Raw genomic sequence first — 25,853 nt, 5'->3', positions numbered from 1 at the left:
GACTAGTTATTAGACATCTATCAATACTCTAAACTTGAATTATTGTATCTAATCTACAGATTCAACAAGCTACATTTAGCAATCAACTACCATGTCAAACACAAGATCTCGAATCTCGATCTAAGTCGTCTAACAGAAATGATGCAACACGAGAGGGCAAACCATGAACCATTTATAGACAATAGTAGCAAATATATATATATATATATATATATATATATATATATATATATATATATATATATATATATATATATATATATATATATATATATATAACGAGCAAGCCTGGGATTTATTCGAGACCTACACTACACATCCTACGATAACTCTTCTTTCCCTGCACGGGCACTACAACTGTACACAGCAAAACTACACACTATATCGTACAAGCCAACATTCATCGAGCTTTTAGATATCACGACATCAGGACAATGTCTGCTTTCAGCGAATACATGGGGTGATGGGGATGTGCAGAAATACAAGATCTCGATCCCATACGACTTGTCCTTAGTATCAGGATATACAATGTTCTATCTTCAGGTGCTGTCCCAAAATCATCTTAACTGTCAATAACAAGGGTATTTTAGAAGAGTTTTTATACATTAAATCAGGATATACATGGATAAAATTCAAAATAACTACAACCTTAATAAGCTTCTCCTAATCTTTAACCATTACTGTTTTCCATGTTTGTTTTCCGGCAATGTCCTATATACAAATAAGGCAAAAACATGATTGGCAATTCATCTATCCATACTCTGTATGAGTGAATATTGATCAGCAATTTAGTACACAATATTTGAAATTCGTATAGATTGAGCGGATCTTTTACCATGATTTACCTTAAGCAATCATCAACCAAACTTAGGAGTTGTTTAGTATGAGCGTTTTATGTTCAAGTAGATTTCATTACTTGGTGTTTATTTTGCGATTGATTTAACCCAATTACTTTCATAAGGTTGATGGTACATCCAAATCATTATCACTCATTTTTCACTGGAAACCAATTTCCGTTATGCCATGTTTGGGAACGATGATTTCATTTGGAAATTTAGAATTTGTTCAAATTTATTGTTTGGCAAATAAAAAATTTTTAAATTTGAATTTAGATCAAATTTCACCATTGTTTTTAAAGTAGTTAAAGTTGAGAATTTGAGAATGACTATCCAAACTTTGTCATTCTCAAATTCTTTCATTTATGATTTCATAATTGAAATCCATAGTTTAAAATAAAATACTTGTTTCCAAACACTACATCTCTTTATACCGAACAATTAATATTAATAACACTTAATATTACTGTTAGAGTGTAAAACATATCCTAAGGCCTCAACCATCAACTTAAGCTTTTGGTTGAGTTGGTTCTCTTAATACGGTATCAGAAGTCAGCGTGACAACAGGGCACAAACTCAAATCTTAAAGTGAAATATTTAGAGTCAGGTATGAAGAGGGTCTTTGCTGCATCCATACTTCTAGCCTAAATGACTCTCGTGTGAGGGGGCGTGTTAGAGCATATAACATATCCTGAAGCCTCAACCATTAGCTTAAGATTTTGGTGGAGTTGATTCCTTGACAGTTACACTTATCTCTCTTTGTGCATTCCATTTCCAATTGCATTTCCATATGTCATACCAGACACTCCCTTAGTATAACATCCAACTCTATACAGAATAGGTCTAGTTTATTCAACCTAAGCCTTAGAATGATGTTTGCAAGAAAGTAAGAATAATCAAATATTCATAGTTTTGAAGAGGTGATAAATTGACTCAAATTATAACATCCAACATTCTAGCTCTATGCAAAATAAAGCTTACCCAGTTTGAGAAAGTCGTCTCCAGTTCACGAGCTCATGAGACTGTGGATTCCTCTGCACGAACGAGGAATTGGGTCCCACTGCTTCATCATTTACATACTGATCCGCAAAGGTAGAACTCGAGGGGGACCAAACAGGAACAACCCCACTACTTCGGCTACCACCAGTTGTACTTGATGATTCGGCTGTAGACTCCTCTACATTCAGGTTTACCTGCTGTGGTGGAATCGTGTTATATCTTCTAGGACTACGAGTAGGCATAACTCCTTCGTTTCGTGTCCCTCTTTCCTGATCCGCGTTAAAATTTCTAGGGACTTCTGCTCTCCCATCTTCCACCGAATACTGCTGAACTTCTGAAGAAGTTTCGTAATCTTCAACCCTAAACAAGGTCGAGGTGATGCTAGGCACCATTTGGTCTAGATGACGCCGGTTCACATCATTTTGGTTATTACTATTCCTCACAGGTTCACGATCAATATCCATCCGTAAATCTTGAGGAAATTCGATGGGTTCTTCGGCTGAATCACCAAGCCCTTCCTCTGTCCCATTTTCGATTGCAGCTCTGTACGCTGCTTCCTGCTCCCACATGCTAGCAAGTGCTTCTTGGAGTCTTACTTTTGCAGCATCAATTTCTACGATGGGAAGAGGGTAATTTGATCCTAACTCTATCCCTGCAGCGTGTAATACAGATTCTGGGGCTTTCCAAGGGTGATGGATCCATTCGGTTGGTAGCCTTGCAAGTTCAGGAAGCCATCGCCTTACATATTCTCCGTTAGGATCAAACTTGTAGCCTTCAAACTAACAAAAAGGAGAAAGAAAGAGCTACCATCAAACTAAGAAGCACTAATACAGCTAACTTTTAAGTCTTAGTCTGTTAGACTCTTCTTTGAGGCTAAAACGGAGACCAAAATATAAGCTCGATGGAAAATTTCTACATATTAACCGAATAAAGATCGCCTCCCAAGGCATATTTTTCCGTGCTACTCGAAATTTGTCAGAATGGTAGATAGTTTTTTAGACTATAGTAATTTGCTAATCTTCTCGCAAATCGAGAATAAAAAAAAGCGAGTTACGGTCAGATTTAGGCTATTTTTGGGCAAATTTGAGCGAATCACAAATTCAAAAAGCGACTTAGCGAGCAAATATGTCACATTGGGAGAGTATATTGAATACCTGAGGATTATCAATTCTGTCAAACTCACGGCTATCAGGTAGGGTACCCGAAATATATTGCCAGCCAAGGGCGTCGCTTTCAAGATCTGCATCCAAAAGGGTATCCCAAAAGTATTTCATGCCCCACCTCCACGGAAGTTGAAGAACCTTCACAAAGAAGCTCGAGACAACAACCCGTATCCTATCATGTAGCCAACCAGTAGCCCATAACTCTCTCATGCCAGCATCAACCAAAGGATAACCTGTTCTTCCTTGTCTCCAAGCCTTAAAATAGCTTTCGTCCACCACCCAAGGGAAAAATTTTAGGTGCCCGAGTAAAGGTTTCTCGTGGCTGTATGGATGGTTGAAGCTCATATACCTTGAATATTCTCTCAGACCAATAGATTTGAGGAATAAATTGCAACCTTCATCACCAGCAGTGTTCCCTTCATTTGCCCACGAGACCTGCTTGATACGAACCAAATGGAAGACTTTTCGAACACTGACCTCTCCGAAATGCAAGTGAGGCGAAAGGAAGGAGGTTGTTGCACTATCAGCCTTTCTCCGATTCTTCGAGTATTCAATTAATGCTCCGTTGATGAAAGTTGTAAGAGCCTTATCAGCACTGCTCCAGCCAGGCGACCAGGCTCGAGCAAGTAATGCATTGCTGCCCTTTTCTGTATCATCTTCAAAGACTAATGTGTCTGATGGGCACTTCGACACATCTCCTGAAAGAGATGAATGTATGATAATAAGTCGAGTCATCTTTCAAAAGATTCTTACATAAAACATGATTTCATCATTGAAAACTAACCGGAAATTATTCTTTTAGGTGGAAGGAGTGGAGCCTCGGGATCAAAAGGCATGCTAAGGCATCTATTCCAGAAAGATGTAAAGGTAGTAAATGGCTGGCCTCTCTCATCAACAACTTCCCAAGGTTCATACAACAAATCCGCATTGAAAGAGCGAACTAATATACCATGTGCAGTTAAGACTTCCTTTGCACGATGATCTCTAACCAACGACAAAGGATCTAGCAAATTTGCAGATCAAAATGAGAAAGGGTGAACACAGTTCGTTAGTGATTAAACGTAAAACAGAAGAACATTAGTCACAATCATCATCATACCCGGTGTATCCCGGCCATACAACTACTATGGTCAGAGTCTGGGGAGGAAAGGAATGCAGCAACCCCTACCCATAAAGAAGGATGCGGTCAAAGAGTTTTCTGACTCGATATAGCTCCTTATATTAGTCGCAATCAAATATGAGAAATAATTCAAGTTGTAGTTTACTAGTAAGCTGCTAAACATAAGAGACGCAGAACTTTCTTCACCATAAAACTGATAATGTAACAAAATTTACATATGATCACATCTTAACTCCATAGTCAAAATCCAAGAACTAATCTATAATTTCAATTTGAAAGAATGATTGCAGCATATTACAGTGAAGTAAACTCCTCAATTTTCTAATGATGGTGATCTCTGATGCAAAATATACTGCATTTAAGCATACATTCATAAGTTTGAAACAGCTGCATACATTTTTAGCAATAGATTTATCACTTCTAAGCTCACGCTATCATCTTTGTTCTTTGAAGGATTATAGTCCTAGTCTTTATCACGCGCCCACAGTCTCCTTATTTCCTTCGATAAGGATATGTTATGTCGTTTTCCTTTCCTCTTCAGACTCTGATCATAGCTACAATAAGCGGAATATTCTGGATATGATGATGATAAATCTCGGTCTTTAATCAGTTGCAAAGAATTGCAAATGAGAGCAAAATTAAGACAATATCACCTTTATTTGTAAATAATACCTCAAGGCTCCAAGGTCATAATCATACCAAGATTAAACAATTACCCCAAGGAGTACAATATATACCACAAAAGCACAAGGCAAAAAAGTAGCTAATTATTTAAGTACACAATTCTAGTATCCTACTCAACAAAGCAATACATTTACCAAATAAGTCATTTGTAATTAAGTGCACAATCCTACTCAACAAGGCAAAACAATAACTAAGCAAGTTATTTGCTCACTAAAAGAGAGGTCAAATCCATAACCATTTATAGTTGTCCAAAAGCCTTAGAGGTGAGGTTGTCTAAATTTGTAACAATTAGACTAATCGAAATCGAATATGACTCAACCCAATCTGAAATAACTCACGTCAAAATTAAATCAGTTTATTAAGATATTTACGTAAATACAAAAACTAGAACTAAATAATATGAAATATCACACCCGAAACCCCAAAACATCTGAATGCACACTTCTACTTGCAAGTCATTACAATCATGAATTAATTCAATTAAAAAACCACCCAACTTCAATCTTTTCTACTTAAAGAAAACCCCATGTTTCAGAACCAATAAACAAATCTATGAAGATTGAGATTCCAACATAAACACCCAAAAACAAAAAATACAATGACTAGAGCTATTCAAAAGTGATCAGACCTGAAAATCCAATCCGAAACCGAAAGTAAACCGACCCGAAAATGTGTTCCTTTTTTAGGTTTATCGAACCGATATTACCCGAACCGGTTGACAACCGAAAATGAGAAAATTGAACCCAAGCTGTAACCGATTTTTCTAACCGACACGTAACTATTAACCGAGATTACCCGAACTTAATAGTGACTGACCCGAGTCATATTTGACCCGAATCATGCTCAAAACCGAACTCGATCCGGCTAAAACCGACTTAACTCGAACGAAGTTAAGATCGAACTGCTGTAAACCTGAACCAAATTTTTACATAGAAGTATGATTGACTCATATTCAATCATCTTATTAGTTATTTTAATAAAGTCATAAATATATTAATAAAATAAATTTTATAAATACATGGTTTCATATATTTAGAGTTAATAATCAATGATCAATATTTATTTAACTACTTTTAATCGAATTATATGAAAATTGATAGAACTTTATAATTTTAATTTCCGGTCAAACAAGTAAAAGTAGCAATGTAATAATGATCACTAATTGATTTGCATTTTCACTATTTTGCTTTAAGTAAAGGAACCTTATCATCAATTAAAAAATGACTAACAACTTAATCTGATATGACTCTATCAATAGTAATTAGTAATTCGCAATTCGTAGCCGAATTCTACTTGAAAAATACCCGAACTCGATCTACATCCGGTAAAACCGAATCAATTATTAACCGATGACAACCCGAGACCGATTGAAACTCGACACGAACTTCAACCGACACCGAACTGAAGCTAACCCGATAGCTTGAATAACCGATCTTCAACCGAACCGTGACTAAGCGACCCGATCCGAGTATAACCCGTTGCAACACGCATTCGAAATATAACCAATCCGAAATACAATCGAATCGAATGATACTCGTCCGAAACCGACCTGATTACCCGAATGAACCCTTTCTAACAATGACTAATCAAAAAAGCAAATCCCAACAAAACCCATTTGTCAAACTAGTGTCGTTATTGACAATTTTTGGGCCTTAGGCGAAAAATAAAAAGCGATAAGTAAAATTTTAGTTATTTTTTTTCCTAGGTAGTTTATTAGTCATGCGCTTAACTAATAAACCTTAATGCTGCAAGTTCAATTCATATCGCTAAAAGCTACTTATGTCAATACTAATTTTTAATTATAAGGATTAACTCAAAACCCCTTCATGAGTTGAACCCCAGGCACTTGCACGTCAAAATTATCCTTAGGAACGACCTTGTGTCAAACAAATAGTAATCAATAAAAATGATGAAAAAATAAGAAAATTATACCATATAAATGATTGAAGAAGAGCTGGGAAGCACCAGTAGATTTAACAACATCAAGTAGAGTGGAAACACTATCAGTAGATCTCTTAGTAATAAGACAAGTACCAAGACTTCTTAAAGAAGAATCAAGCTGAGCTAAACTATGTTTAAGCCACCATCTTGAAACTCTTCCAGGGTAATAATGACCTTCTTCTTCAGGTGCCCATATGAAAACACAAAAAACAGCCCCTGCTCTTACTCCTGCTGTAAGTGCAGGATTATCTTCTACCCTTAAATCTCTTCTAAACCATACTATACTACAACTTCCCCCTTCCATTTTTTTTTCTTTTTTTCAGAAAAGATAGAAACTTTACCAAAACATTATATTAATTTCTTTTAACCTTACTACTAAAAGAAAAAAAAAAAAAAAAAAAAAAGAGATGGGTTATGATGATTAATCAACAATTTTTGAAGATCTTGGGTATTTAAGCTCGGTTTTGGTGGGGATTTGTCGGTGGGTTTTTTTTAATTATTTTGTAAAAGATTTAATCTTTTTTAGAATCAAGATTAAGGGAAGTGAAATTATTATGTCTCCATGATTATTGGGGGATAAAAAAAAAATTGAAGACAAAAAAATAATAGTTTAATTCAGAGTTACAGGTCATTCCACATGGGAGGAAGAGTAAGAGAGAGAATTTTTAGAGCAGAATGAAGGAAGAGGATGGATAAATTGGGAGAAAAACTGATTGGCAATTTGTAACCACAACTTTTGTTTTTCTAGACGAGATTTCCTTTTTGGGAGTATTATTTTATTACTCCCTCCTATTGAGCTGAACTGTCCCATTTGACTTTTCACATTTGCCGAAGCAACATTTTAACTCTTAATATCTCAAATTATGCTTAATTAAAAATTATAAAAAGTTGATATTAATAATCCTTGTATTGAGACAAATCAAACAAGATCCCATATGACTATGTTTTAACTTATAGATTAAGAGTAAAATACAAATTAAAAGTGATAAGTGAATAGTGCCAAAAAAAAATGGGACAATTCAGCTGAATAGGAGGTAGTACTATTTATTATAAATAAAATTAATAAAATATTCTGTTCTTTCTTTGGATTTCATGTCCCAGTGAGTGGGCAGTTGCAATTTGCAAACAGAACCAAATCAGCTCCTTTTTTCCACTCAACTCGAGTTGCTTCTTTCAAGTCTAAATGATCACATGGATATCTACTTTTGGAAGTTTACTCTCTCAATACTCATGAAAGAAATTGTAATAGCACAATAGCACGCTATTGCCCTAACAATTTGACTAATTAATTTATGTAGTTATGGTTAAAAATAGAAAAATATTAAAAATATACAGAAAAAAATAATAATAAAAATATATAGAAAAGATAAAAAAAGGATCAAAATATAAATATCAATAAAGTCATGTAAACACAAAGACCAACTATGTAAAATTAGTAAGGGTTAGAGCCTTAGAGGTGGATATGAATCTTTTTTTTGGTTGGGCTGATTTTGAGCTGTTTATTTTTTATTTATATATATTAATTGAGGTTGACAAAATAATTTCACAAAATTCTCAAAATAAGATGGTTTTTTTTATACATTTAATTAAGGTCTTAAAATAATCAATTATAATCTTAAAAAGATTACTTATTGTTTAAAAGTGATTTTTTATAGTTTTAAAGTGATCACTTATAATTTTAAAATAATTAATTATTATTTTAAGATCTAAAAATTAAAATAATAAAGAATAGTTTAAGTAGGTGTTTTAAGATCTACTGTAGTTATTATAACTTCTAAAATAGAAATAAATTTTAAGACCAAAAATAGATGTTTAAAATCCAAAGTATGTGTTTTAAGTCTTAAAAGTGGGTAATATAAGATTCTAAATAGACGGTTAAAGATTTAAAGTAGATGTTATAACTACCAAATTAGGTGTTGTAAGCTTTAAACGTATGTGTTTTAAAATCTAAAGTAGGTAATATAAGTCTTAAAAGTAGGTGTTTTAAGAATCTAATTAAAAAATATAAAAATAAAGTTAGTGCAAAAAATATATAGGCCACAACTATTAAAAGAACGTTTTTATAAAGTTAGTTAAAAACATGTGAGAACGATAAACAAAATAAAAATATTAGTTAGTGGAAACTAGAAAATAAGTGTGGATTATAAGCATTATTAAAATATTAAAATGAGAATGAACAAAATTAATTATGTCTAAAATTTGTGATATAAATAGAAACATTTTTAATATAAATAAAATAAAACAACATAAAATGATAAATGGAATACATAAATTATTGTGAGAGACGGTTGAGAGACGATCTCTAATTGGGCCAATCATTATATATTTTTAAAAATATTGTAAGTAGGCATTAAGAATTATGTATGTAAACATTAAAGATATTGAAAGTAGACATTAAGAATACTATAAGTAGGTATTGATTTTTAATGGGCTGGGCTTGAGATACGTTTCTTAAAGAGACGGTCTTTCAAGAGACTAGCTGATGGAAATAACTTTAACGGCATGCTTGAATTGGTTGTAAATATTTAAGGGGGTGAAAAAAAGTCAAAGTAAGAAAATAAAATTGATAAATGAGAAATTAGTGAAATTTGATTGTTGTAGAGGTGGAAGAATGATTGCAAAGTAATGAAAAATGAAGGGAGCTTTCAATTTTGTAGGTTAATATTTATTTTTATTTTATGCTTAGGGAGGGTGGGGGAATATATTACCTCCATAATAGGGAAAATCATCTTCTTTTCCCTTTATTGTTTTTATTTTATACTTATTTTACCTTCTACTCAACTATCTTAACTACTTTAAATGCATTTTTATTTGCTTTCATTTCATTAATTTGACTTTACTTCACCCTTTAAATATTTACACCCAATTCAAGCATACCCTAAACAACAAATGTTATGGGCATCTATTCCTCTTGTTAATTTGTCTAAGTACGTCTAATCACTCTTTAAATCGGAATTCAAAACCAACGTTTTACGTGTTAATGATATTGTCTCCACTAATTTAGACTCCTCTGGGCAACAAAAATTCAACCCAATACTTCACTTTCTTCCCTCTTCCAATCCTACACATCACCAATCATCTTCACATCAAAATAATCTACTCCGCATTGTTCTATCCTTAGCAGTTAGCTAAAATTAGTCTTTCTCCACTATTTAAACTATAAAAACTCTCGATTTTGTTGATATACTACACTCTCTAATGTGCGTAAGTTGATAAAAGTTTTGAACATATACAAAATTTATATTGGACCATTATAAATGTTTAAATTTATGGTACATTTTACATTTATATTTTTGTGAGATTACTTTACAAGCATTTATTTAAGTTGTATTTATAAACTTGCAAGGTCAGATGTGCTGCCACAATTTTCTATTTCTTTTTATCTACATTTCTTTAGAGAGTCTATTCCCACAATATTGCAAAATAAAAAAATAATTCCCACTTTCCTTAAAATGGGAAAGTAATTCCCACTTTACCGTCCACGTAGGATTATTTTGAAATTTTTTTTTTTTAATTTTTAATATAACCGCTACTTGAGGTAGCGGTTTTGTTTAGGGAATTGAAGAAAATCGCCAGATGAAATGGCGGTTTGGTAATTTTTTTTTTTTTAAAAAAATTTTTTTTGGGTAAACCGCCACTTGAAGTGGCGGTTTTGTAGCAGTACAAAACAACAGCTTCGAGTTGTTCACTGCATTTCTTATTCCTCTTTGCATCGTGGCTGCTGCTCTTGTTTTTGCTTAAAAAAAAATTTATTCACTCTCATTTACTTCAAATATACAATTCCTCTCATTCAACTAAACTAATCAACTACATTCCCATCCTTTCCTTGTGTAGTAGATCATTTTCAACCTCATTTAAGGTATGAATAACAACCCTAATTTTTTTTCAATATGCAAATTGTTTTTTTGTTCATTATTGTTGTCAATTGAAGTTATAAATACGTTGTTGGTAATTTACATTCTCTTGTTTTTATGATATAAGCTTACATTTTACACATTTGTAGTTGAATTTTAGGATTTGGTTTGTATGCATATAAAGTGTTTGATGATATGCTTCAATGAAAGTTTATTACTTTGTATTTGCAGAATATGGATCATTATCCCGTTATAGTGTATTGGGGTGGGGAAGTAAGTTATACTGGATCCGATGTTGGGTATAATGGAGGATTAAATACAGTGATGTTTATCCATCGTCAAAATACGACTTTTGAGGTGTTTGTTAGCAAAGTCTATGATGTAATTGGTTGTGATCGCAACTCTTTTATGTTAAAATTGGAGATGAAATATCCGGTGACTGGGAAAAATGTGTTAGTCCCGATTAAGAATGATGAAAGCATAAGTGCTCTTGCTTATGCGGCATCACAAGCCCCTGGAACGGCAATGGAGGTTTATGTTGAATTGGTTGCAAATTTGGATAATGCGAGGGAAGTCATGACTAGCATGGAACTTCCAGAATCAGGTCCTAGTGTACGCCATGATACATTCACAGAAACGTTAAGTAACCCAAATTACGTTAATGAGCACTTGGATGAGATTAGCTCTCCAACTCATTCACGTGGCATTGGTGGTGGTGTAATGAACACCTTTTCCACGAGTCACTTGGGTAGCCTTAATGCGAACGAGGTTGACTCTTTAGATCAGGAGGATGAGCATATTGATTCTGATTCAGAAGAGGATGATGAAAGAAGAGAAGCTCTAGATGCAGCGATTAGAGATGGTGCTCCATCTCAAGATTGGCTTAGAATTGATGAGGTTGATCAAAGATTGATTGATGCATGGATGACCTGGAACGATGACAACTCTATGAATGAAAATGGAGACTTTAGGATAGGGCAAGAGTTTAGCTCCTTAGACCACCTTAAGAAGAATGTTAAAGCATGGGCGATTTCTAATAATAGAAACTTCCGTGTAATTGAGTCGGAGCCTTCAAAGTACGTTATCCAATGCACTAATGCGGAGGATATAGGTTGTGAATGGAGGATGCGAGCTGTTATGACCGCAACGGGATCATTTAAGATTGTGCGATATAAGGGTCATAATCAAGATTGCTCAGTACATTACAGTGACGACCATCCCCTCCTTACTTCTGAATTTGTTGCTGATCTTATCGTGGATATGATTAGAGTTGATCCAGCGTTTAAGGTGAAGTCAATCGTTAATTTTGTAAAAAATAAATACGGATTTGTTATAACATATAAGAGAGCTTGGTTGGCCAAAAATAAGGCAATAACAAAAGTGTTTGGGGATTGGGATAAGTCCTTTGAGGAGCTTCCAAGGTACCTGCAGGCATTAATGCAATCTAATCCAGGAACAATGGTGCAATGAGAAGTCCAACCGACAATGGATCCTACCAAAGTGATGTTTCAGCGAATTTTCTGGGCTTTCGGACCATCCATTAAGGGTTTTCCCCACTGTCGTCCCCTTATTTCTATAGATGGTACACATTTGTACGGAAAGTACAGAGGCACACTTATGATTGGTATGTCCATAGATGCAAATTCTCAGTTGTTCCCACTTGCCTTTGCCGTTGTGGAGGGAGAGAGCAACGACACATGGAGTTGGTTCTTGGATTGTATAAGGCATTATGTCACTAAGAGGGACGGCTTATGTGTTATATCTGATCGTCACAAGGGAATTTTGCATGCAATGAACAGAGTTGGAAAAGGTTGGGAAGAACCATATGCATTCCATCGGTTTTGTAAACGTCATCTAGCTTCAAACGTGCATAAGAAGTTTAAAAACATAGCGGTTAAGAACTTATTTGGAAAAGCTTCTGAACAGACAAAGATTCGGAAGTATAATTTCTACATGAATCGCCTTAAAGAGCTTAATGTGGACGCGTACAAGTACTTAGTGGATGGTTCTATTCCCGAGCGCCAATGGACTTTGATTCATGACGGTGGGCATCGATATGGAGTGAGAACTACAAACATGTCTGAAGCGTTCAACGGCGTTATGAAAGGGGCCAGGTCACTCCCAATCACTTCATTAGTTAGGATGACATTCTACCGGGTAAACGAATACTTTGCCACAAGGAGGGATTTAGGGAGAAGCAGATTAGACAGTGGACATGTATATGCGAAGAAACCAAGTGATACGATTGATAAGAATGCTGAAAAAGCACGCTTTCATGATGTTAGGATATATGACACAGTGCGTGGGATATTCGAGGTCACCACTGGTTGTAGCAATAGGATAGCAGGAAAAGGTGGAAAATCCTACATGGTTGACCTCACAGCAACATCATGCACATGTCAGAAACCAACCATCTTCAAGTTACCTTGCTCACATGTTCTTGCAGTATGTCGAGCTCGTAACATATCGTACGATGCTTTTGTGGACCCTTCATTTCGCACTACAAAATACGTATCGACATATAAGAAGTCTTTCATGCCCGGTCCAGACATGTTCACTTGCGATCCTTGGAATGGTCCTACAGTTGTTCCAGATCCCTCAACGAAGCGTGCAAAGGGTCGTCCGCGATCAACTCGTATACGGAACGAAATGGATGCACCGTTGACGTGTCCTCGTAACTCGTGTACCTTTTGTGGATGTAGTGGTCATAATAAGAAAACATGCCCTTGAAGGTCAACAAAGTATGTTTTTTTTTTAAATTTTGTAACAACATGTTGAATCTGATAATGTTTAAATGATTTTTATAACACTTATGTATGTTTCAGCGATCATGGCGATGCCGGGGCCAGTAGCGGAGGTTGACGAGTTCACACCATCTCATCGACCGGTGTGCAAAACAAAAGGGGTCGGGGGTTGTAGTTTAACAAGCTTTGTATATTCTTATACGACTTGAACTTCTTGTATGAGTTTCCATAATTGTAATATATCTTTGCATTAGTTTCATAATTATTTTTTTCAAAACAAGTCGGTTCGTAATTGATTATTATGAAATAGATGGTATTGAACTAGTTTAATGCATGTTGCGTTCACTATTTTAAAATCAAAGAAAAAAAAAATTAAGGCAAAAAAAAAAAAAAATCAAGTCACAAGCAAACCGCCACATGAAGTGGCGGTTTACCTGGACCAAACCGCCACTTCAGATGGCGTTTTTGTGGTTAAGGCAAACCGCCACTTGAGATGGCGGTTTTATCTGAAAAAAAAAAATTAAAATTTTCCACGTGGACGGTATTGTGGGAAATACTTTCCCAAATAATGCAAAGTGGGAATTATTTTTTATTTAAGCCATATTTTGGGAATAGATCCTTCTTTAGATAACTCTTACTTTATTAAAAATTTTTTTGCTTGAAATACCAATTTTTTAGATTTTTCAAGATTATATTCTAAGTTCTAACATAACTTAAAAAAGCTCCTTATGTTCTAAGTTGTTTACGTGGATGACTTTATTGTTATTAGCAACAACACGAATACTCTCAATATCTTCATTCAAAACCTTCCTTCTCTTATTTCTTGGATTTAAAGTCATCCATCACCCCCAAAGGTTTATTTCTTAGCCAACATCGTTACTAAAGATCTCTTAGTCAACGAATGTATGGAGGATTGTAATTCCATCTCTTATTCAATACTTTAGTAGGTATCCTTTAATGTCTAAGTGTTACGAGACCGGATATATCATTCACTGTAAATAATTAGCACAATATATGCAACAACCGACTGTTGATGACTGTTAGTTTCTTCACCAACTTCTTCGATACCTAAACGGAACATCTCACATGGGTTTCACTATTCATGCCAACTCTCTAACCTAGCTCTCTTTATGGTTACTCTGATATCAACTAGGCTCATGATAAATAAGACTACATCTCTATCACAACCTATACATGCCTCATCAGACCGTCGGTGACTACCCATAGAGGCTATAAACTAGTCTCACAGACCAACATAGATCCTTTCAGTACACTTTAGCCTTACTCATGCGTACCTAAAAGAACAACCTGCATAGTATCAAACTCACCCGTCCCGCTAGGTCCATTAAGCACACTATCACTCACGTTTGCAAGGTTGCTCTGATACCATTAGTAACTTGCTAGCCCCATCAGACCACCATTGATTGTCAATGGAGACTGTAATCTAGCCCCATAGACCACCGCAAGTCATTTCAGCGTACTTTGGCCTCACTTGGCGTCGAGAAAACTTTCCAGGAGGTTACCAATTGTAAGACTGTTCCCCAACAAGTACGTTTAATTGTGGAGTTCTTAGCAAATGGACTCTTTTAAAAAGAAAATATACATTATTAATATGAGTAATCTATCATTCATTTTTAAAACTCAATTTAGAATATTACATATTTTCCTAGACTACGTTGCATAGAGTATCATGAAGCCAGTGAAAAGTTATGTTTGTAGGACCCATACACAATAGAATCGAAATTAGCATAATGATTAGAGTAGAGAGAAAAAATACGGTGAAAAAAATGATAAAAAAGCGGAAAAATCCACTTTTTTTCTTCTAAATAAGATCAATTGATAAATAGTAATTACTAAAGTGGTTGTCTGAACTATTAATACATGATAAAATATACTTGTAAAAGAAAAACTTGATGAGGCAATTTGGAAGACATGATAAGTAGATCTAAACAAGCTAGAATTGCATAGAATAAGAAAGCAAGTGTTGAAACCATGGTGATTTTCCCTTTATTGAGTTACATACGTCCACCACTTGTAGAAACCAAAGGCGTAGACAACACCATATATCATTGTTCTTATCGGATAAAACCGAAACCTGCGTAACATACATTTATCATTAAGTGTATATTACTTATAATGAGCAAAAATAAACACTCACCTAAAATAGAAATATATATAAATATTATAAGCAATAGACTTGAGAGATCAAAATTAAAATTAATGATTTTGCTACCTTGAACATTTTCTCTAAATAAAATTAATTGCATGTTGGCTTTTACCTAGAATTTAAAGCATTCACAACCAAATTACACGATTCATATAATCTCCGTTTGTAAGCCAAAATAAACATAAAACAATAATCTAAACCATGGAGAATTTTCAACGCCTTCTATGAGAATGTTTTATTATAAGATAAGCTCATATAGTTAGTTTATTTTTAAAATTAGTCATTTTAAAATTATAAGTAATCAGTTTAATTAACTAAAAACACACGGATCAACCCAATAGAGCTCACTATAATACTATCTCATTTAAGAATTTGTGAATTTTCATTACAATAACGTCAAACATGGAAATCCAAAGTCCTAATTTATGATATAAGATCGACTACATGAACAAGAATAATTAATATCCGAAAAAGTTTAACCTTTGTACTATAAAAAATTCATAGGCGGAGCAAAAATTAGCAAACTCAGGCTTTTTTATAACATTTTACATATACACTATATAATTTAACATTAATGTCCCTAACTTTTTGACCCTGTACAGTTGAACACATTTAACATGCTCGTAACCTCCATGATAAGAATAAGAATAACTGAATAAGAGAACAAAACAAAAAAAAGCAAAAAAGAATTATGAACTGACCTAGTAGATCCGTTCCTAAGAACATCTGAGCGGTTAATCTGATCGACAGTAAGAGGGTAAGTCCATTGAAAAGGATCTCTATCAAAAAAATCCCAATCAGGCAACAGAACACCAGAAATAGCAGCAAGTCCCACAAAGTAAGTCACCAACATTTTCTTAAAAGAAAGTGTGTTGTATCCAACCACTATTATCACCACCGCTAAGCACAACAAACACCGTCTAAATACCGCATCATCCGCCATTAGTATTCAACCTAACTTAGTACACATAAATCAGAGAAACACTATGATCATGAACAGGGCATGTCATGAAATTGTAAGTGTTTTTGGTGAAGTTGTTGGGACTAATTAAGGCTTAGGAAACAATGGGATTTGTATTGGTATGTGGTAGTTTTGAGTGCAATTTTTTTTGGGATGGTGTAGAGTGTGGAGTTGTACGTAGTACAGCTTTAATGAATGATGGGTTCTCAACTGTTACCAACTTCTTGTATTTTAATGCAGCTGTTGACTTGTTGGAGTATCACAGAAAAGAAAAGTGAGTAATTAGGATATGGTGATTGGTGGGTGGGTGGGTCATCAACGGCCCGTTTTGTATTTGATATTATGATCATGAAAAATTAGTATTATTTTAGTGAAAATATCTCTTGATAAGTTAAATGGGCATGCTTGTTGTCCTCCAATCATCTTATTTTCTTCAAAAAAAATTCACTCTAATGCATTTTCATATGAAAACGTGGTATTAAATGGTAATAGTAAATTGTGAACATTCTTTTAAGATTAAAATTTCATTACAATGAAAATAACATGATTTCATTACTATGTGAATAACATCGTACATTTTATGAAAATTTACACTATAAATTATTTCTATTACCATTGTTTAATATTTACAATCAAACGGGCCGTAATGACAATGGGTGAGAGAAGATTTAGTTAGTGAAGTGATGACCTTGGTAGAAAACATGTTATGCGACTAACTGCCTTTGCAATAAAAAATTATGGATTTGACATAATATCTGAGTTTAATTCTCATTGTCGACCCTCCCATCCTTGCTTGTAAGGGATCATCACCAGTTACCCAAATATAAAAAAATTTGCCTTTGCAACCTTCCATTGATATATTTGTATACTCCTATTTTTGAGAAATTTAATTACAATATTTTCCGACAATTATAGTCAATAAGCAATATTTATAATTATAGGTTGGTAACTAACTAAAGAAATATTAATTCTCTCTTTCCTCTTGCGTGTAACCTCTAAGATATTGTACCTACCCGAATCAAAATAAAAAAAAAATTGAGGTGCCTGACACTCGAATGACGGTTACAACTTACAAATCATTGCTAGTATAACTTGAACCAACAACATTGCCCTATTACCCAACTGTTCTAAAGATTGTTCTTTGGTAAGCTGTAAACTTGGGCAGACAACTTGTGGGTGAAAAATCACTCACCTGATGCCTCATATGTACGAATTCTTCTACTTGTTTTTATAGCGAGGCGTGTAGCAAGGTGGGCATGGCACACCAAAGACCCAATCAAGAACGTTTAGGTACTTCGATTTAAAAACTTCCCTCTCCTGAGAATAACAGTGCATAATTATAGCTGTTGATAAGCTGAAAACAACCACATCAGCTCTCTTGATATTCATTAGTGATTGAGGTAAATATCCAATGTCAGCCATGCAAGTGAAGAAACTCTCAATTGCACGAGCTAGGCAATAGAGTGATATTTCGATCCGTCTGCTCTTCTTCTCAATGGCTAATGCAAGGCCAGGTGGAAACTGTTCATAAGCCAATACCCATTTAGAATAAATGTGGGGAAAGGATGTATATCAATCTGAATTGCGAAACGAAGCATAAGAGAAACTAACGTACCGTCCCCAATACCACCATCGGTATGGTGCATCTCTTGAAAATCCTAAAAAGAATGCATGTCCACATCCTGAAACAATGGTAAGTTGGTTAACTGCAGCTTAAACCTGTAACTGGAGAAGTACCCTAATATAAAAGATTCACCAGAAGTTCACAAAAGGACTTGCAGCAAACTACGATATAGCAAATAATTATCAAACAGATAAAAATGTAAACTCGGTGGGACGGAGCAATTACAAATAAATCGAATTTCCCCAACCTAAAACTTGTATGATGTATGTTCACCCCAAATTACATGACCTGGTTTCAAAACCCAATCTGAAAGTTAATAACATATAACTACATCAGGAAAAGTTGATTAAGTGGATCAGAATAAAATTCGAAACATAACCAAACATCCATCACCCAAGACACCCAAAACTTAATTAAGCCATATTGCAACTTATCCAAAGTTCCGAAATTAAGTGATATTTTTAGTTTATAAAATTTATTTTTCTTATAGTGATGGATCAGTATACAACTCTACAACTAGGAAATATCGATCCAAAAACGAAATTGACTAAAATATAATGGGTTCCGACTCAAAAGTGATGCCGTGGAACCAAAAAAAATTGACCAAATTGGCAAATGGGACAAAACGATTTGGATTATGGTCAGGTTTGACCCACTATTTTAATTTTTCGGGTCAGATTTTTTTTGGTTAAGGGTCAAATTTTCTTAGAGTAAAACCCAAGGTCAATTCAAATTGGATAAAAATATTGAAACATCTAGTTAAGGATAATGAAGAGTTCTAGCCAGAGAAGTTTCTTTACTAAACAGCTATCAGTATATGAAATGCAGCCTCTTATTTTCAGAGGTGGGCCTAAGAATGTATTTCCTTCACTAGAAGCCAATTTGATTTTTGATCTTGTTGTTGAATCTAACATTTTCTATGGTTTACATAAGAAACAAACACCAAAGTCTTCAGACGTGTAAATGCAGAATATTCCAGACTTCAGATCCAACATAAGTTATAATCTCACATTTTATCCTTCAGTATGCTTGAGATTTTTGTTTTTATACGAAAACTTAAATATTTGCATGCGAACACCCAAATGTCACCAATGCATATTGAAGACCCAATTGCACTTATATATGACAGTAGATGAAAAAAATACCTACCAGGCTGAAGCACAATATGTCGACAGGAACAAGCTAGAACGCGCTATACCAAAAACACTCTTTCCCACAATGGAGTAAGGTCTGCACAATAAAAAGTAACAAAGCTAAACAAAGAATTTCCAAAACAAAACAATAAAAATAGGAAGGATTCAGAAGGTTTATTCAGTTTAAAACCCATAACTTAATTTCAAAGAAAATGCAAGGTATACAAGGTCAGAGGCATGAGATGAAGCTGTATCTTATTCTTATCACAGACTTGAGGCACAACATTTTGACAAAGTGCTTATAGATCCTTCTTTTGAAAACTCTACCGAGAATCACATACTTCATAATCCATTCTATTAAAAAAAATTACTAGTTTAATTAATGAGTCAATTTTTACGTTTTCCTTTATCAAACCAACAAAAGAATTCAGTCAACTTTGGAAACATTACTTGGGTTGTTTTATTACAATGCATCATGATCTAGTCACCCTATGAGGTGCAAAGGTGAAAGGATTAACCACTACACCTCAGAAGAACCTAACTTCATTCAACGACCAGATCTTTATATTGATGCGATGAGATTGAATAATAAGCAGTACAGGAAAAAATTCAAAAAATAATACTAAGATAGCCATGTGCTGCAAAGATCTTTTTCTTTTTTTTTTTTTTTTTTTTTTTTTTACGGTGTTGAGACCATGTAGTGATGAAAAAGCATGGAGCATAAAAGCTATGTCGAACAATGGTCAAACACATTTAAATTGTTTTAGAAGTCATGCATGATGTTCCAATGGGAATCATAAGACCAAATGCTCTTGCAAATGAGTTGAGACTGAGTGGAAAGAACTACTTCTGTTTGCAGCCAAGTTCAGCGGTGAGTGGAATGACATAATTGCTCAAATAAATTTACCTTTTCAATAGGTCTTGACGATGAACTATCAGTGCAGGAACCAAATATACTGGAAGATACACTGGTACTGCTCTTTTATAAGCTTCGACAAGAAACGTGAGGAAATGCGCCTCACATGATTGATTCCCATGCACAAACTGAATTATCCATTGAGATTAACAGTAAGACATTGCAGAGTACAAGTGATTTCAAATAGAAAGAAATGATTTAATGATTCAAAATGACAGTCCCTTGTACTGCAACAAAACAGATTGTCCCAATCCCATAATGCATATGGGAAACAACATTCCATTATAGTATTTCACTATCCAATACCATTAAATGGCTCCACCTAGGCTTTCACCCAGCTGGGGTTTGGATATGTACACAAAACAGATTGTAAAAAAAAAGAGGTTGTTTGAAAGCAAACATCATCTACAACTTCACATAAATAAGTTTACATGATTTAATGAGTTAATTTACTACATTCAAAGGGATGTGTGGGCACACATTGATGGATCGAATTAGAAACCAAGAGTTTAGGGACAAACTAGGGGTAGCCCCTATTTATGAAAAAATGCGTGAAAATAAATTGAGGTGGTTTGAACATGTGCAGAGAAAGACTTTCGACGCCCCGATAAGGAGAGTAAAAAGCATTATAGTAGAGTGTAAGAGGAGTCGAGATTGGGATGAGCTAATAAAAGTTGACTTGCATGCGTTGGAATAGGGGTAGTTGGAGGCGCCATATCCATGTTTTAGACTACTGATGTCGTCTTAGATTACTTTTTCGTGTTCTGCCCTCTTGCTTCTCATTTCTTTTATTATTAGTTTTTTGTTTTCTTTTATTTTGTAGTTGGTTCTACTTATTTATTTTATTTATAGGCATTTAATTTATCTTTCCCGTGTAGTTACGTCTCTTTATCTTTCTCCAACCATAGTACTCCTTTGGCGGCGCTCTCCTTTATGGGTATGAGTTGCCGATGTCCTTCTCTCCCCAGGCCCTGTCCATAGTTTTTCTATGAGAGGGATACACTGGGTAGGATGATGATGATGAATTTACTACATTCCATTATAATCCAAAATTAAATAACTATGCGTCTTTGACTCCATCAAAAATTAACAATAACAATATGCCAACTAATGCGATGGCTTGGGGCAGGGTAGAAAAGAGGGAATTGTATAAAAAGTTAGAAGAACCATTTTGTTCCCCACAAAACCACAACGGACATTGTTTTTTTTTTTCCTCAAGTTGTAATTACAAATCCTCATCATAAGCTACATTTCCCACCAAATGACATCTTCCCTTAAGTCAACAGAGCCCACTTTTACCTAAAGAAAGTTTTAATTGTATAAACAACGTGGGACTCAAAGAAACATACCGAGCAGGGGACTTTCATTTCAGGATCTAATTTGATGTTCATACCAATTGATTTGTAATACTTCTCTATTACCCCTAGATTAGAAAAGGGCAATCCACTCGCAATATCTTTTACACCCTGCAGAATGGAGATATCCTTTCCACCGTGTTTATTGAGGAACGACTTGTATGATGAAGGTAAAGATTCTTGCTTCAATATGTAGGCCGATCTGAAAAGGCAAATTGCAATTTAAGTATATAGAATGCAAAAACACTATTTATGCAAAAGTAGGAGCCTGTATCAAATAATTATTGTATTGATAGACCAAATACAGGCAATTAAACAGTAACTAATTCACAAATAAACAACGTAGAATAACTAACATGCAGATGGTTAACTACAGTAAATGTAAATCTAAAATTTGAATCATCAGATGCACAATTCAGCAGCATCCAATGCCATAAATTTTGGATACATGAAAAACCATTCAGTAACCTATGGCATTCATGTCAACAAAAAACATTGTCATTACTCATTAGACAATACAATTATCACAAGTTATTCGACATTTACAAATTGTAAATCTTGAACACTAAGTCTACAAAAATTAAGCAAAAATTTCACATATGCAGCTACGTAGTTAGATTAGTGGCAAGGAGAACCAATCTCCAACCTCTAGATCCTAGGTTCAAGCATTGCTATCAACAAAATGTTTAGATAAAAGCTCACAGAATTTGGGAGGAGGAAAGACACATGAGGAAGATATCTCCATGAGCCCAAGTCAAAGGTTTGCAAATGCGACCAAATCGCTTGCTCTTAATACCACACCGAGATGCCAACACAGCTGCTCGCATGAAGATATATATAGCCAAGCTATTGTGTTGTGTATTTAATCCTGTTAATAGCATAGAAGGCCCAGCAATTGCACCTGCCAATAACACCCTCCATTTCGAAGTCCTGAATTAAAGAAATCCAGTATCTGACTCAATAACCAACAAAAGAACCAGATTAAGGACTAAATCAGATGTCAGCATGCTACAGATTTTGGGAAAAAGTTGAGGTTTCCATTGTGATGAAAATTTAGAACTGCACTCTTGTTTCAATAAGTATAGCATGATATCGAGATTCAAGATTTTCCGGTAAATTTATGACCAACTTATTCTCATTGTCAAATGTCAACTACTATCTTTAAGAAGACAAGGCAAAAAACAGCATTGTTTTTTTTCAAAGAAAATAATAGCAAAACCAATCACTTCATAGTGACAAGGTGAAGATTTAGACACCATTGTGTTTGACTTCTCAGCCACTATTCCACTATAGCACTAACCCCACAACAGCGGAGCTACAGGAGGAACTATGGACACAGATCAAACCCATCACGTTTACAAGGCCATTTTTTTAATGAAATGAGAAAGCAAAACTGAAACTTTAGTTTTAGTTTCAGTCCCCATCACCACTCATCTTACAGTGGTGTTTAGGGACTTCCAGTTACATATAAAACTCTACTATCATCGGTGACATTCTAAACTTGAAAAAAATAAACATATTTTATGAATTGAACTGAGTGGATATGACAAATGTTTAACAGTTGTAATATCCACTCAGTCGTCAATTCATAACATGTGTCTTTCTTTTTTTCAAGTTTAGAATGTCCCCAATGATAGTTGAGTTTTATATGTAATTGGAAGTCCCTAAACACCACTGTAAGATGAGTGGTGGTGGGGACTGGGGAATACACCAACTAAATTCCCCTATTATAAAGTTTAATAAGACAGATGCATGTTACACCAAAAAAATAAGAAACACCCCTTATAATACACAATTTCTAAATAGATCAAAACAATCAAATACTTCCTGTGAAAAAATAGCTTTATATTTTCTCTGCAACATACCACCTTTGATCTTTAAAACTAACCTAATTCCTATACAATTGATACTAAAGGCCCAAGAAAGAAAATTTTCAAGTAGCCTTTAGTTGTAAGCAATGGGAGAATAAAATGACAGACTAATTCATTTTGTAGCTCGAAAGGAGTGTTTTGCAAAAAACACACTTCCTCCGTTTTATTTTTGTTTCTTTTGTTCCTTGTTTTACCCATATAGTTGGGACTTGGGATTTATGCTTAGGAATTGTTGTTGTTGCTTTATTTTGTTCCTTGTTTGATACAATCTAAGAGCTTTTCAGTCAAACTAGAATTAAAATTGTGGGTGTATTAAGATAGTGTTTTACCAGTTACCTCTATATAAATCAAATGGTGGTAGATAACAAACTTCCTTAAAACTATAAGGAATCATGTGAATGTGACAACAAACGATTTCCAAACAGAAGAAGTGCACACTATCATGATAAACGTGGGCCCAAAATTAAACTCAAGACATGTTTCATCCACACATCTACAAAGTTCATAATTCATGCAAAGAAAAAAAAAAGATTTGATTTAATGTGATTTAAGAAACTAAGAAAAATGACTTCATAGAATCACAAGTTCACCAACCATGACCAATAATTGATAGAAGTACAATTAAAATCTGACATTATAAAAGAGATTAGGTTAACAAACAACTTACCTACGATGACCACCAAAAGCAGCAACAATCTCATCAACAGAAGAAAAAGTACCGGCAAAAGTACCAAGAAAAAGACCGTAACGCAAGGTTTCTGTAACCACTGATAAAATCTCTTCACTACTAGAAACATCACCCACTTTCCTAAATCATGCAAAGCAATATTTATCACAAAATTTCCAAAACCCATTATTAAAAACAAAATTTGACAAATTACAATAAATTCAAGAATTGACTAACTTGATAGATTTGGAGGATTTCCGGCGACTTAATCGAGCAAGGAGAGAGAAAATAGAAACACCACCCTTTAATCCAGCTCCAATAACAAAACCTTTAATGGATGCAGAGATAATCCGCTTAAACTTATCCGAATTAGTTTCGGAAATCGGGTCGAAATAGGAAGTGGAGGAGGAGGAAGGATCCGATTTGCGGCAATGCGGGCAATGTTTACCATCGGAGGAAGAATCTTCGTCGGCGAAGCAGCAAATGGGGGCATCGTCTGGAGGTGGTGGCATGACGGAAGGAATAAAAAGAGTGAGAGTGGTTAAGAGTTAATACTCCTTAATCCTATCCTATGCTGGGAATTAATGCCCTTGTGGGGTTCGAATTGAGGATTGATTAATCTACTAATTTAAATGGTCTAATAAAAATACCTATACGCTATATTAATGGTAACTTGTTCAGGAGTCTTTTTATTATTATTATTATTATTATTATTTGAATAAACAAACAAAATTATGGTTTCTTGTTCAACCTCCCACTTAACTCCATTTTTATCATCTACTTCATTTCAATCATCTACTTCATTTTAATTTACTTGCAATGTTTGCTTTTGCACGCTATCCAATACACTTTCTTAATATCTTTAACCATGTATAATAAATAATTAATAAAAAATTAAACATAATCTTTGCATTGAGATAAATCAAACAAGATCTCACTTGACGATATTTTAACCTATAGATTAAAAACTAATCACAAATTAAGAATAATGAATAAATAATAAATCTAGATTTAATATTAAGGGGAGACAATAAGTCAAAAAAGTCAATGTTTTAGAAGTATAAATTTTAATTTTGCATTATAAAAAATTTTATACAATTAAATAACAACCACATAGCAAAAGTTTATGACCTACCTGTTTTTCTTCTTGATAATTGTCTTTGACAAGGTTTAATCTTAAATTGAATTTTTTTTTAGTTACTTTTGTTTGATTTTACTCCCTCTGTCACCAACTTAGACATAAATTTGCTTAATGCGGACAAATCTATGACTAAAGTTATTAATTAGAAAAATAAAATAATTTTATCTTATAGTAAGACCATCTTAAATAAGATATTTTTTTTTTATATTATCTCAAGTTTGAAATAATTGATACACTTGAATGATAACTATTATTCATCATTTAATATTGTTTTAATTTTTATTTTCTGCATACAAGAAAAAACATAATCATGTAATTTTTTTTTATTTTCGATGCATATTTTTATAATATCAACTTTTGAACTTATAATTACATGCAACTAAAAATATTAAGAATCAAACAAATACATTAGATATCGTGAAAATAAAAAGTATAACGACTAATATAAACAAGAAAAAGCATTCCACATACAAACATAAAAAGTGCAAAAGTTGACCAAGTAGAGGTGTTCATCCGGGTCATCGAGTTGATTTTGGATTAGATGTTTCGGGTCGGTTTGAAATCATATTTTGCATCCATATTGTTTTATATATAATTGTAAAGCATTCTTGAAGTTGGATCAAATCGAATTCGATTACATGATCGAATAAATTTTAGATCATTAAGTCTATTTAGAA

The 25,853-nt window shown here is 34.1% G+C and overlaps 4 protein-coding genes across 7 annotated transcripts; 1 reads left to right on the top strand and 3 right to left on the bottom strand.

Moving 5' to 3' along the window:
• Positions 1 to 256: 256 nt before the first annotated feature.
• LOC130811227 (cryptochrome-1-like) lies at positions 257 to 7,477 on the bottom strand. 2 transcript variants are annotated; one of them, XM_057677436.1, is made up of 6 exons: positions 6,735 to 7,477; positions 3,783 to 4,001; positions 2,990 to 3,696; positions 1,818 to 2,614; positions 649 to 711; positions 259 to 566 (listed from the first exon to the last, which is right to left on the bottom strand). In XM_057677436.1, the coding sequence occupies exons 1-5, from the start codon at positions 7,045 to 7,047 to the stop codon at positions 678 to 680; spliced, it is 2,070 nt and encodes a 689-aa protein (XP_057533419.1). In that variant the 5' UTR covers positions 7,048 to 7,477; the 3' UTR covers positions 259 to 566; positions 649 to 677. The 2 variants fall into 2 exon arrangements, with proteins under 2 accessions (XP_057533420.1, XP_057533419.1); XM_057677437.1 differs by lacking the exon at positions 649 to 711 and having other exon boundaries at positions 257 to 566.
• Positions 7,478 to 10,518: 3,041 nt separating this feature from the next.
• LOC130810905 (uncharacterized) lies at positions 10,519 to 12,067 on the top strand. The gene is made up of 3 exons (XM_057677029.1): positions 10,519 to 10,602; positions 10,829 to 11,209; positions 12,029 to 12,067. The coding sequence occupies exons 2-3, from the start codon at positions 10,832 to 10,834 to the stop codon at positions 12,065 to 12,067; spliced, it is 417 nt and encodes a 138-aa protein (XP_057533012.1). The 5' UTR covers positions 10,519 to 10,602; positions 10,829 to 10,831.
• Positions 12,068 to 15,089: 3,022 nt separating this feature from the next.
• LOC130811226 (signal peptidase complex-like protein DTM1) lies at positions 15,090 to 16,689 on the bottom strand. Its single transcript, XM_057677434.1, has 2 exons — positions 16,210 to 16,689; positions 15,090 to 15,436 (listed from the first exon to the last, which is right to left on the bottom strand). The coding sequence occupies exons 1-2, from the start codon at positions 16,449 to 16,451 to the stop codon at positions 15,349 to 15,351; spliced, it is 330 nt and encodes a 109-aa protein (XP_057533417.1). The 5' UTR covers positions 16,452 to 16,689; the 3' UTR covers positions 15,090 to 15,348.
• Positions 16,690 to 17,301: 612 nt separating this feature from the next.
• On the bottom strand, positions 17,302 to 24,714 carry LOC130811204 (uncharacterized). Of its 3 annotated transcripts, XM_057677404.1 has the most exons (8): positions 24,273 to 24,714; positions 24,036 to 24,176; positions 22,200 to 22,427; positions 21,492 to 21,699; positions 20,134 to 20,270; positions 19,243 to 19,323; positions 18,085 to 18,151; positions 17,302 to 17,990 (listed from the first exon to the last, which is right to left on the bottom strand). In XM_057677404.1, exons 1-8 carry the CDS (start codon positions 24,545 to 24,547, stop codon positions 17,688 to 17,690), a joined length of 1,440 nt encoding a protein of 479 aa, XP_057533387.1. In that variant the 5' UTR covers positions 24,548 to 24,714; the 3' UTR covers positions 17,302 to 17,687. The 3 variants fall into 3 exon arrangements, with proteins under 3 accessions (XP_057533387.1, XP_057533388.1, XP_057533389.1); XM_057677405.1 differs by lacking the exon at positions 22,200 to 22,427; XM_057677406.1 differs by lacking the exon at positions 24,273 to 24,714 and having other exon boundaries at positions 22,200 to 22,449; positions 24,036 to 24,160.
• Positions 24,715 to 25,853: the final 1,139 nt, after the last annotated feature.

This window comes from Amaranthus tricolor, chromosome 4, assembly GCF_026212465.1.
Source record: "Amaranthus tricolor cultivar Red isolate AtriRed21 chromosome 4, ASM2621246v1, whole genome shotgun sequence".
NCBI lineage: Eukaryota > Viridiplantae > Streptophyta > Magnoliopsida > Caryophyllales > Amaranthaceae > Amaranthus > Amaranthus tricolor.
Note: the sequence above shows the minus strand (reverse complement) of the source record. Positions and strands in the feature narration are given on the sequence as shown.